Raw genomic sequence first — 13,248 nt, forward strand, 5'->3', positions numbered from 1 at the left:
TGGGCCGGGCAGGGGCCCTTAGCCGGCTTCTAATTCCAATTCAGACCAAACCTGAACCTGAACCCCACTGGGCAGGCCCAGGGACACCTGCTTTCCTCTCGCCCCGGACAGGAAGGACCACCTGGGTTCGCCGCCAGTGCCGTACGGAGAGCTTCAGGCCTTGGTCCAAGCCCTGCTGGACCGCTGTGCCGACCTGTTGCCGCCCGCGAGCCAGAGGGCTCTCTTTAGCCGAGACCTGGCTCTCGTGGGGGTAAGCGAGGGTCGGAGGGCTGTCGCTCGTCCTTTGTGGCTCGCCGGAGGGCTCGGGCAGACGCTGGGGGAGACCGCGAGGGGCAGCGGAGCCGCTCTTGCCTTCGGGGGCTGTCTGGTCTAGGAGCAGGCGGAGCGCGTTCATGGGTTTATGGCACTGGAGGTTTGGAGCTGGGGGAGCCTCAGATGAACTAGTCCAACCTTCTCTCCCCGTCCCAGCTGCAATTACAGTGAATCCCAGCGGGGTGAGGAGACAAGCTCAGGGCTCCAGGGCTGCTTCCCACTCCAGTGTCCCCTCCTGCACATGCTGGGAGGGAGGCTGGGGTCCCTCCTCCTGAGGCCGCTCTGGCCCTGCCCGCCCAGGGGTGGCAATTACACCAGGGCCAGCTTCCCACCATGACCTCACTGGACCCTCACCATACCCCTGGGAGGCCGGTGCCGGTATCGTCCCGTTTTACAGATGGGAACCTCATGGAGAGAAGTGCAGGGGATTGGCCAGCGCCCAGAGCTAGTCTGTGCCTGAGGTTATCCTGGCTCCGGGCCCAGGACCGGTGAGAAGGGCCCGTCCTAGGCTCTAGGCCCAGCTCCTGCCCGAGGTAGTTTTCCAGAGCATGCGTGTGAGCCCAAAGTCAGGACTCCAGAGGTGGCTCCTGGAACTTTGAGCCCAAAGGCCCCGGGGGCCACAGAGGAACCAGCTGGGGCCCAGAGAGTCAGGATTGGAACCCAGGCCTCCGACCCAATGCAGCCTCCCTCTAAGTCCCCGAGGGCCCTGTGTCTCCTTCCCGCAGGGCTACCCCTCGAGTGGAGGGCCCGGCAGAGCCTCTCAGCAGCAGGGAGAGATCCTTCGGGCTTCCCTCGAGGCCTTCCGGAATGCCTGCAGGTGAGGGGTCTCCCCGGTGGGACAAATAGCCTGGCTGGGCTGATGTTTCTGGGGGTCCGTGAGGCTCCCAACTTTGGGAGGGAGGCAAAGAGGGCAGCACATCTGTCCCCATTTGGTGGAGGAAGAAACTGAGGCAGTACCCCTCCCAGCCAAGTTCCAGGGTCAGCAGTAACAGTGCTTACAGCCACAGTAATTCTCAGAGCAGTCTGAGGCCTGGAGGGGATGTAATCAGCATCCCGGAGGGACCACACACCTCTGGGAGGGTGGAATCGGCCACCTTGTTTATGTTCACAAGCACCAACCAGTCTTGCGCCAGGCGGGTGAAGCTCAGGGCTTTGCGCTTCCTGTTTTCCAGACTGGCCATGGAGTTTCGGGATGAGCCCTCAGCCCGGGAGAACCCCTTCACGGCCCCTAGCACCGAGAAGGAAGGCACGCTGGAGAGTTTCTCTGAGTTCCTGCTGAGCGCCTGCGACTCCCTCTGCATCCCCACCGTGATGGTAGGTGGCCCTGGGATGGCCAGGCGCTGGAGGAAGGGCTGGGGGACCGAGGCAGGAGACCAGGGGCTGCGGCCACAGAGGTGCTCTGGCCCTAGGCCCGAGCCCCCGGACTCTCACTTAGAGTGTGGGGGAGGGCTGTTCGGGCCCGCTTCCCATCTTTAGATGGTTTCCAGATTACGTCTCCATTGTTTCTCTGGTGTGGATCTGGGATTCCATTAGCGTGGAGAACTCCTGGGCATAAGAGTATCGCCGGTATACCTGCTGTAATTTACAGCCACAGGCCTTGAGAAATCCAGTGCCAGCAGGAGGCCGAGGCCGTCTTCCGGACGCTGCGCCGCCTGTTAGCCATTAGGCCACACTGCCTCTCTCTGCTTCAAGGGTCAAAGCACTGGGGGTGTCCTGGGAACGCGGGCTTTCTTGAGAGAGGAGGGGACGAGGTTAATGGGTTAGTGTTTTACCTGGAGGTCCCTGTAGGTAAGTCGAAGAATAGGCTTGATCCCAGCTGGTTCTTTGGTCTAGGAGGTCGAGGGTAGCGGATGACCAGGGGCCTGCTCGAGCATTCTAATAGAGAAAGGCTTCTTAAACTTCTACTCACAACCCTGTTTCACATGAGAAATTTGTGCATGACCCCGGGTTTGTAGGTATATAAAATAAATATACACATCAAACATTTACTGATGACAAATTGTGATTTTGGGACCCCCACATTGTTCCAAGACCTCGTATAAGGTCACGACCCACAATTCAAGAAGCTTTCTAGTAGACACTCTAGTTCAGGGGTCCTCAAACTCCGGCCCGTGGGCCAGATGCGGCAGCTGAGGACGATAATCCCCCTCCCCCAGGGCTATGAAGTTTCTTTATTTAAAGGCCCACAAAACAAAGTTTTTGTTTTTACTGTAGTCCTGCCCTCCGACAGTCTGAGGGACAGTGAAGTGGCCCCCTGTTTAAAAAGTTTGAGGACCCCTGGTCTAGTTAATCCAAATATATTCAGCCATCCCTGGGTAAAAGCAGCTCTCCAGGAAGATGAGGAAGATAAAAAGCTGCCAGCAGGAAGTGTAGAAAGCAGACAGTGAGAAGGACCCAGGAGTGCCCAGCTAAAGCCCTAGCACTTGCTATTAAACTCTTCTCCATCAAAGACCCTCCCTAAAGTCCCCATATCCAGCTGCCAGGGCACATTGACTCCAGACCACCCCAGGCCTGCACCACAGCTTCCTGGGCCATATCGCTCCCACCAGGGGATGGGCATGGTGGAGAGGGGGGAACTTCTCCCAGTTTTGCCAGAATCCTGGCCCACTGGGGGGATGGGAAAAGCACAGCTTTTGGGGGAAAATCCAGACTTCAATCTAAGTCAGGAGCTGACTGTTGGGGGTTTGGCTCCCTGCAAACCATCTAGAATGGGGATTACGCCAGTGCTGGAGTCTTTTTTCCTTTAAGGAAACCTCTTAACCCCAGGGTTCCAGCTTCCCCAGAAGCTCGGATGCAGACCTTGGGTCTCAGATGGCCAGGAATGACACTAGTGCTCTGCTGTGCCGGCCTCTGGTGCTTGATGGCTCTCTCCCTCCGTCCCCTTCTCTCTCCCCCTGCTTTTAGAGGCATCCTGAGCAGACCACTCATCCCGCTCTGATGGAGATTTTCTTCTCAGTCCTCAACAGCTTGTTCATCATTGTGCCCCACATGAAGGAGAAATTCTCCAAGAAGCTGGGTAGGCAGCACTGGGGCTCCGGGCCAGCTTGGGGGCCTGACTGTACTTGGCCTGGCCCGGGGCAAGCCCACCTCAAAAGGCTCCTCCCCAACTGAGCTTTCCCAAAGAGGGTGGAAAGGAAATGGCCGTGGTTCTCATGCTCACCAAGGTTCATGGGCAAGCTGGCCAGGATCCTGGCGCCCACCACTCATTTTAAAGATGGGGAGGCCCGGTTGGGAGCCGGCTCCCTCCCAGGAGTACATAATGAGAGTCTTACAAAACTGTCTCAGCTTGGAAAGTGTTCTCAGGATCCATCAGTCTGTGCTGATGCAGCGGTTGGGGTCTGTCACCGGCCCAGACCATGGCTTTGATTGGACCCCAGGGCAGCATGTGGCCGTGGCAAATTCCTCAAGAGAATTCAGAACCCAAAACAGGATTTCCCTGCTGTGCCCTGAAATCTGGAGCTGCTTAGCAGCCCCTGCTGCTCTCGAAGAAGCAACCAGGTTCTAGTGGGTGGAGTAGGAATGGGAGTCTCTGGGGCGGATGGGGGGGGACAGGCGTATCTCCCCCAGTACTCAGGTACTCAGGATGTGGTAGAAGGGACATTGGAGGAGGCTTAAAACCCGATCACTGAAACAGAATTCATTTCCTCCCACCTCCAGCTTCCTCCTCCTTCATCAGACTGACTCTGGAGCTGAAGGTCCGATTCTGTGGTGGACAGAGGTGGGCGAGTCCCCGGGGCTTCCAGAAGCTTGGGCAGGGAGGGGAGGGAGCACTTCCTGTTCTAGCTTGGTGGCCAACTAGAGGGGTAGGGATTTTCCATGCATGGAGGTGGTTGCCATATTAATCACGGTGTAGGCTGCCTCGGGATGAGGTGGTTGGGTCGTAAATGAATAAAAGATGAGCTAATTTTAGTCTAACTTTGGGGCTTGTCTCCCAGGGCAGCAGAAGGAGGCCTTCTGGCCTGAGCCACGGTCTCCCCTACGTCATGCTGACACTCAGGCCTGGCTCAGTCTCCCAGCTGCCAGCCTTCGGACCTTTGCATTTTTATTTTTATAAGTCATGTGCCCTTTCCTCTCCCCTTACTGCTTAAAGCAGCCCTGGGTACCCTGGCACGCTCCCTACAGTCCTGCTCCTGGGCAGGCTGAGCTGCTCTTGGATAGATCAGGTGTCTCCCGTCAGACTGCTGAGGTTAAGCCTTTGTCCTCTGCCCTCTCCTTGTCCCAACCAGAGCACAGTCTCCCTGACAAAAGCAGCATTCTCGGAGCTCTGCGTGGTGGAAGGCAGTTAGAGGCTGCAAGGTTGCAGGGCTCCTTGTGGGGGGAGGAAGGGCTTAGTGGGCCACACACACACAAGGGGTCTGTCAAACAGAAGCCCCCTAGCAGTGTTAGAGCGCTGGCATCCAATAGAAGTACGATCCTGGCTTTCATCCAGAGACTGAAAGAGCCCAGACAAAGGGAGAGCTTTGGAGAGGAGAGCCAGCCAGGGCCCTTCTCGTTCCTCTCTATGTCGACGGGACAATGTGCTTTTCTCTGGGGGGGTCTCTGCAAGGCGTCCCCTGTGAATGGGGGACTGACATTGTCTGGGGGTGACTGAACCAAGGATCCCCCCCTTTCTCTCTGTCTTCTCCCTCTAAGAAACCCAGCCCTGAATCATGCTTGTTCCAACTTCCTCTACTCCCTGTGCCTCAACCTCTTATCTTCGGAGGAGACAGGAGCGGCAGCCAGAGAGGGTAAGATGCACAAGGGCCCTTGGGTCAGGGACTTTCCTTTAGAATGACTGTCCCTTCAAGGTCTGAATCCCAAAGGCAGGGAGTGGCCCAGCAAAGACACAGACACCTGTCTTGGGATTCCCAGATGCTTCAGAATTAACACTTGCCCCCATTCGCTGCTTCATGATCTCACTTCACCCCTCTCACCACCTCAGCCCTCTAATGAGCACTGCCTGAATCCATAATAAGAGGAGGAAGAGCTTCCCAGACAGTAGAGAAGGTGACACTCAGGCTTCCTGATTGGCCTGTGTGTAAGGCATTGGGACACTGAGGCAAAACAGGAGCCAACCCTGGAACACAGCAGGTGCTTAGTAAATGGTTATTGACTGGAGATGACAGTAGTCAGCTGAGTAGAAGTAAGATAATTTGAGGAGAGATAAAACATTGATGACTAGGAATGATCAAGAAAGGCTTCATCGCGGAGATGGTACCGTGAAGGAAGGTAAAGGAGACAAGGGGACACATTGTAGGCAGAGGGATGGCTTGGGCTATTGTGGGAGGTTAGAGATGTAATGCCGAGGGGTGGTCAGAGATAGAAGTCCATTTGGGAGAGAACAAAATGTGGGAAAGGCATTAATATGATAATATGCTGGAAAGGTAGGTGTGTTGAAACCAGATAAACCTGTGGAAACCTGTGTCAGCAGGGTCCTGCAATGCCTCCCATGTGACTTTTACACTAATCCCCCCTTGCAGGGATAATCCCCTATTGCTCTTAAATGTGGGTGCCAAAAGGCCCCTTCATTTCTTGGCCTGACTCCCAAAGTATAATTAACCGAAGCCACAGGATCAGTCAGCATTTGGGTCCCATTGGGCAGAAAGTCTGGTAAGTTCTTGTGGTCAGCTGGGGGCTTAAATACTTCCAGGTTATGCTGCCATGTTCCCAAGACAAGCTTGGGATATGTTATGTACTGTAGCTTATTTCTACTAAAGTCAGAAGCTAAGACTGGCTCTAGACTTGAACGTATGGAAGAACAAAGTGCTTACTTTGTGCCAAGTTTTGGGGGCACAAATAAAAAAATTCAATATATTCCCTTCTTTCAAGGAGCTTACCTTCTTCTGAAAGAAGACAGTACAAATAGGAGGGTGCAGTTGACAAGATCTGGGTGAACTCCTTGTAAGTCAGATGGCAATGCTCTTACATCCAAAAGGCGTAGCTGCTTTGTGGATGGCAAGGCCCAGTGGTCTCCCAACTTCTGGGAAGGATTATAGTTAGTGACTCCCTGCTTATCCCAGCTATGTGAGCATCCATGTCCTTGATCCATAACTGCTGAGAAGGAGGGAGTGGGTCTGAGGTCAGAGTGGGTACAGCCTCCTTTACAGATGAGTTATAAGACAACATTATCTGCCCAGAGGTTTCTATCCCTGCAGAAAAAGGATTTCCATTATTCAGCTGTCACAGCAAAGGTGTAGCTATGAAGGCTTTTTTTTTTGTTTTGTCATAAGAAAACTTCTCATTTGACAACCAATGTGTACACCATGCTTTTCCTTAAAGGTTTTTTGTGGGGGCCCATCTACTTCAGGGAACCTGAAATGAACCCCATTCCTACAAACATTCCAGAGCCTTCATTTCTCTTGGCAGATCCAGTCCTAGTGGGCTGGAACAGGTGGCAGGGATGTTCATGGCCTTCCTGGAGCTGGCGTGATCCCCCAGGGGACACATGGAGTGGCCACAGAGGGACATTCCAGCTCTGAAGTTGGCTGAACTTCCTGTTGGCCCAGTTCTTATCTGGGCATCCCATCCAGTAACCAGGGTCATCCTCACAGGTTTGTCTGGTTCTATAACCCACCAATCTTTCTTCCCTTTTATCATATCAACCCCCTTCTCATGCTTTATTGCAAGATGGAATACTCAGACTTCTGGTACTGATAACAGAGTAAGGAAATATTTCTCAAATGTGGGATTTACACACATTTGTGTCTACAATAAGGAAAAAATCGGACCATTACATATACTAATTGAGAAGAGACTCCTTTTGTTTGTTGTTGTTTTTCAATCGTTTTTGAGTTGTTTCCAATTCTTCATGATCCCATTTGGGGTTTTCTTGGCAAAGATACTGGATGGTTTGCCATTTCCTTCTCTAACTCATTTTCCAGATGAGGAAACTGAGGCAGACAGAATGAAGTGACTTGCCTGGGTTGTTCTATCCAGCTGTCAGAAGAGCAAGAGCTTCTAAACTTTCATTAAATATTGTGGAAAGTTACCAGTGTACTAATTGGTCTGAAGAGATCACCGGATCTCAAAATGGCCAAACCGTGTCCAAAAGGCTGTCCTCTCCATTAATTCCAGTAAGATGCTGTGTCCCTACTAAGGCCAACTTGGCATAAACCCATTGTTCCCAAATTCCAGCCAAAATATCTGAGATCCAGAGGAGCAGAGACCCTGGTAACTGGGGAATTGATGCCAGGACACAATTTGTCGCCCTTTTTAGAAATACTAAAAAGAGATGTCCCAGCTTATGACTAGGAATACTTAATGAATCCCTTATTATGAATATTCATTATGTTCCTTCTTGCAAAGCCCATGTCTCCTTGTTTAGTGAAATCGTGTCCAAAGTGTGCTGGGTGAGGGGTCTATGGGCTATGGAGTCGTGATGCGTAGGCAAAGATCTCTGGCCTTCCCCATGAGGCAGAGGACCAGAGCCTTCTGTTCTTCCTAGGAGTGCTTAGGTGGGCCTCTCCACTCCAATAGCGGGATTTCATCTCAGTGCTTATAATTCGCTGCTTGTGTTGAGGCCCTTTTGTCTGTCCCTGTGTCAGCAGGACCCTGGAATGCTTCCCATGTGACTTTTACACTAATCCCCCCTTGCAGGGATAACCTTCCATTGATACCTCTTAAATGTGGGTGCCAAAAGGCCCCTTCATTTCTTGGCCTGACTCCAGGAAATATCATTAACAGAAGCCACAGAATCAGTCAGCATTTGGGTCCTTATCTTTTTTCCATATGGGTCTCACTTGAACACTTTTCCACCTTTCCATCTGCAGGGCCTTTATTCTATTACAATCCCCTGTTACCTCTCATCTTTTGAGCCATAGGCTCTTAATCCTTTCCCTCTGTAGTCTGTTCTGCACACAGCTGGTAAAGTGTGGTCATGTGAGTCTCCAGCTCCAGAAATCTCCAGGGCTCCCTATGGCCCCAGGCTAAAATACAAAGGTCTCAGCTTTGGCTTTTCACAGCCCAGATCCTGCCAACCTTGCCAGGCTTATTGCCCACGACTCCCTGGCATTCTTTGGTCCAGTCAGTCCAACTTGTTTGCTCTTTCCCTAAATAGGAACTGTTTCCCATCTCTGTGGCTTTTCAGAGCTGTCCTTCAAGACAGCTGTCTTATTTCCCTTTCACCCTGTCTCTTAAAGGGCTCTCACCTGCCAGGAATGGCTGCAGGTCCCAGTAGTGAGTGTTCTCTCCCTCCTCCAATTATCCTGTGAAGATGCATTTGTATGAACTTCATTTCCCCGATAGGACGTCACCTTGAGGGATGGCACCTTCTCGTTTGGCCTTTCTATCGGATTCAGCACAGCTGCCCTGCACACACTAGGGTTATCATCGGCGCTTAGTGTGTACTTTAGATTGAATGTGTTGATGCTGGCAGGGGACCAGCTTTTTCCTTTCTGGTTCTCCCAAGATCACTTCCCTGACCAGAACTATTGCTTCATCCTCAATTACCTTTATTTCTCAAGCCTTAGAGAAGAAACCCTTACCTCAGAGGTTCTTTTCTATACTGTCAGGGCACTAGAGTGAAAGTTATGCCCATGATGAGCTTGGTACTCCCCACATCTTAGACATCTGGGACCCAAAATTAACCTTCCCACTCCTCAGGGATTCTGGGATCATATGGACTAGGGTCCATTCCAGGGGCTTGACTTTAAACAGTCCATTTCTCTCTTGGGCCCATTGCCACCACCTAAATTAATCAAGGAAAGTCTTCACTATAATGGTGTGTCCATGTTTGTTGTTCAGTTGTTTTTAGTTGTGTCTTATTCCTCATGACTTGGCTTTTGGGCTTTTCTTTTTCCATCTTATTTACAGATAAGGAAACTGAGGCAAACTGGGTAAAGTGGTTTGTCCAGAATCACACAGCTAGTAAGAGACTGACACTATATTTAATTAAGAAAGATAAGGTTTTTCTGATTCCAGGCCCAGCATTCTATGCCATCTCGCTGTCTGGCATCCATCTTTAGGCTGTCCCAAATATGGATGGACATATTTGGCAGGATTCCCAAATCCTGCACAGGCCAGATAGGCAGCCAGAGCCCTAAAATTCATGCAGATTCAGGACAGAGGCAGACAGAGCAGTCGTGGCATTGTATCAGTTCACACTAGTCATGAAAGACGAGGGCTGAGCTGCTAGAAGGCATGGAGATGGGAGGGAGGCAGCCAGTGGATGTAAATGGGCCACTCTTGCAACCCCCGCTTGTAGCCAGACTGACAGACAGCAACAGCCTTCAACAACACACCTGTGTCTGCTGTGTAACCAGGACCCTGAGCCCTAAGGAGATGGGCTGGTCATGAGCCATCCCCAGGTCAAAACAACTCCCTAGATTGTTTCTAAGCAGCCTGATCATCAGGGATCTGCTTTGAGGAAAAAATGGCCCCCTCCTACTGTCGAGGGTGTCGTGCAGCCACACCAGGAGCCTGGAGAGGAAGAAACCGAGCCCAGCAACCTCCCCTTTGGCACCCTCTGGAGGAGGAGGACTGGGTTTTCTGAACCTCGGATTCATCCTCTGGAAGTGAGAGATAATAATATCCAGGAGGCCTACCTTATGCTGCAAGCAAGTGATTTGTGAGAATCCCAAGATTCAGCGCCTCTAAATCAGCCCATGAGTGGTGAGAGGCTAGTGACGGTGTCTTTGGGACTCTGAGGGATACAAGCTTCCTGGTTTGTGCCTTCCCTCCTAACTCCTGTCACTGGTGGGATTCTTAGCCTTGACTTGCCTGGCTATCTCTATTACCTCACCCCAGCTCTCTCCTTGTGCTGAACCATCCCTACCTTACTGCTGCCCATACCTTACCAGCACCACCTCCTCTTGCCTCCATTCACTTACTCCCCCTTGCCTCCATTTACTTATTCCCCTGACATCTTCTAAGGGCCAGCTCTACTCCTATTTCCTCCATGAAGGTGTCTGTGACTACTTTATCTTGATTTCCCAATTCTTGTTATAGAGCCAGGACTTGAGAGTCACCCAGTGCAATTTATACCAATTGGGAACCCTCAAAATGAGACTTTTCCCAACAAATAATCATTTGGCCTCTTCTTGAAGACCTCCAGGGATGGGGAACTCAGTAACTTTAGCTATCTGAACATTTCTCACAATGGAGGAGGCATTGCACTTTTTTTGCTTGGAGCCAGAGGGTTGGGCTGGGAGGGTCAAATGGGGTGAAAGGGAGAGTTGCAGAGAGAGGCAGGTTTAGGCTTTCTCAAATGGAAAATTGCTAGATCCGAGATCATCCACGCTAATATCTCATTTCAGGTAGCCCATTCCTCTGTCAGACAGGGCTGTGCTCCTTCTCCAGATGCTCTTGACATCTGGGTGGGGACATAGACCCACATCTCTGTGGAAATATCCGATACCTACCCAGTTACCAGGCTTTTCCAGCACTGTCCTTGATATGTTTCCCTGAGTGGCCCCTTCAGACTAAGGCAGTGGAAGTCGGAATGGGGCATGCTGGGAAGTGGGTGTCTCTTTTGCTTTAGAGACCTTTCTTTTTCTGAGGGAATAGCTCCTATACTGATGATGCAGAGGTGAAAGGTCAGACTCTGTTGTCCCCAGATTAGAATGTTCTCTCTTTTCCTGAATCTCCAGACCTGGCACAGATCTCTAAGGTCCTGCATGAATCTCATTAGAACTCTCCTCCATAGCACACTCAATAAAGCGTCATCCAACCTCTGTTTGAAGACCATAGGGCAGAAATCTGAGGCTCAGCAGCCCAGAAGTCTGGATCTGGAAGAGACCATCACCTAGTCCAGTCCATTCATTTTACAGATGAGAAAACTGAGGCCCAGGGAAGTATAAATGACTGATTCTAAGGGTACTCATCCTCAAATGTGGGGTCTTCTCACCTTCCAAGGGAGAATGTGCCATTTCAATTGTTCAGTTTTTCTTTATGTGGAGCTAAAATCTGTCTTTAAGTTTTTGTCTTTGCTGCCAAGAAGATGTCTAGGCCTTTCCTTGTATGCCAGAAGGCCCTCAAATCCTTGAAGAAGGCTCAACTATCCCCCACTCCCCACATATCTTCTCTGGACTAAATCCTCCTTGATTTACAGAATGTTTTGTTCCTGTAAGCCACCCATAAGGAAGCGAGTGCCAACATTCTCCCTGTTTTACAGGCCTGGGGATGTCTGGGGGTTTGCCTAAAGTCACAGCGCTCTTGTCAGGGGCTAGGTCTCTGCGCGCCAGGTCCCCAAGTCCCAGGGGGCCTTTCCCAAGGCACACATGAGCTCTAGCCTCTGCGACTCGGCTTGTTTGTAGGGCTCTCCAACATCCTTCAGCGCAGCCTGCCCCACATAAACTTAGGAAGCTCTGAAATCCTCTGGTTCCTCTCTGACTCTCTGTTTGTGGACGAAGCCACTCGGCAGCGCCAGTTCTGCTTCCTTCTCCTCCTCTACTTTGCTTATATCCACGAAGACCGGTAAGCTCAGAGCCAGGTACAGTCTAAGGCACTTGAGGGAGGGCGGCCCAAAGGCAGGAGCCACATCCGAGGGCTTAGCTCTAGCCCGGTAGTTCCCTAACTGCTCCTTATGGGAAATTGTGGGCCCAAGGTATTGACAGGAGAGAGACCTTCTGTCTGGGTAGCTGATGACCGGGGGGCTGAGGAAAGGGCCCCTTTCACTTCTGTCTGTTTTGTTCTCCTGCTGTGTGGCCATCACTGGCCACAGTCTTGTGCCTTGTCTGAGGCCGTGGGCTCATGGTACAAAAGCACTGGGGGATGTCATTTGGGCCCTGCCAGCAGCAGGTTCTGGACCTTCCTTTTCTCGTGAGCACGCCCATGTCCAAAGTGGGAGCCCCCAGGAGTCAGTGGCCACAGGCCACAGGAGCTTGGCAGGCTCGGGCAAAAGCCCAGGCCAGCGGTTCTCAGCGACTCCGCTTTTGTCACAGGTTCCTTCCTGAGGCAGAGTTATTCTCAGCCGTGAAGAGCTTCCTCCTGTCGATCCAGGACCAGGGCGAGTGTCCTCCTGCTGCAGTTTTCCGAGCAGCCCTTTATCTCCTTGTGATCTGTCAGGACAAAGGGGAGCCTTTAGAGAAGGTACTGATGGTCTTTGGTTTATGCAGTGTGGGGCAGGTGCTGAATCAGAGTCCTGAGATGCTTGCTTTGCTTCTATAGGGCAGAGTCCCCCAAAGATGGGAAAAGATCAGCCATTTCTGACCGCCAAGGACACCTGTCCCTTACTCTTCGAAATGATCCTTGGGGAGAATGGGGGGAGCAAGGAGAGGTCAGGCGGAGGGAGCTACGAGGGGAAGCTTTTTGTCTGCCTGGAAAGAGCTGGAAATGCCAGCTTATTATCATAGTTCATTTCCTGCCTTCCCGTGCCAAAGGGCTTGACAGCCATGGCAGTCACCAGTGTGCTCAAAGGAGCCTCGTTGACTGAGCCGCCTTTTCTGCTCTGAGGGCTTCTCCAGGCCCTGCTCTGGCCCCCGGAAGGCGTGATTCTGGGGGAGGTGGACAGTCTGTGGGTTCGACTTGAACAGTCTGCGGGCGCGACTTGTGCTGTTACATCCCAGGTCCTACCACTGGTGAATCACAGCCCCGTAGACACAGAGCAGAAAGGGCGCGCAGAAGTCCAGGGGGCAACCCCTCGTGTTACAGAGGAGGAAACCAGCCCGGAGGGGTCCCCCAGGGACGGCTAGAGGGGAACTGGAACCCTCTGAGTCCAAACCCAGGAAAGAGCCTAATTCTTGTCACAATGTGTACCCTGCGAAGGGTAAAATTCCATTCGTGATCAGTTAGGAAACCCTGATGAAACATCGTGTCCCAGACACTCTGCTGAGTCCTGGGGAAACAAAGAATCGTGGGAAATAGCTCCTGCCCTCGAGGAGCTCCCAGTCACCACAAACAAGCTCGGGGCGGGCGGGGAGATGCTGGCAGTCAGCACCAGAAGGAAGGTGCGAGAAAGGGGAGCTTGGGAAGGTTCCCCCCAGAAGTGGGGCTTGAGCTATGCAGGAAGAGGGGGAGGGA

At 52.0% G+C, this 13,248-nt stretch overlaps 1 protein-coding gene across 1 annotated transcript in view; it reads left to right on the forward strand.

Annotated features, from left to right (window-relative positions):
* Positions 1–13,248, forward strand: part of MEI1 (meiotic double-stranded break formation protein 1) — a 64,378-nt gene that overhangs the window by 19,285 nt on the left and 31,845 nt on the right. Inside the window, exons 12-19 of the mRNA XM_051962209.1 lie at positions 112–250; positions 1,038–1,129; positions 1,485–1,626; positions 3,217–3,328; positions 3,970–4,030; positions 4,945–5,039; positions 11,544–11,703; positions 12,171–12,318. Coding sequence (XP_051818169.1) covers positions 112–250; positions 1,038–1,129; positions 1,485–1,626; positions 3,217–3,328; positions 3,970–4,030; positions 4,945–5,039; positions 11,544–11,703; positions 12,171–12,318 — 949 coding nt within the window. The remainder of the gene's footprint in view (positions 1–111; positions 251–1,037; positions 1,130–1,484; positions 1,627–3,216; positions 3,329–3,969; positions 4,031–4,944; positions 5,040–11,543; positions 11,704–12,170; positions 12,319–13,248) is intronic.

The sequence above is a fragment of the Antechinus flavipes genome, chromosome 5, assembly GCF_016432865.1.
Source record: "Antechinus flavipes isolate AdamAnt ecotype Samford, QLD, Australia chromosome 5, AdamAnt_v2, whole genome shotgun sequence".
In the NCBI taxonomy this organism is placed as follows: Eukaryota; Metazoa; Chordata; class Mammalia; order Dasyuromorphia; family Dasyuridae; genus Antechinus; species Antechinus flavipes.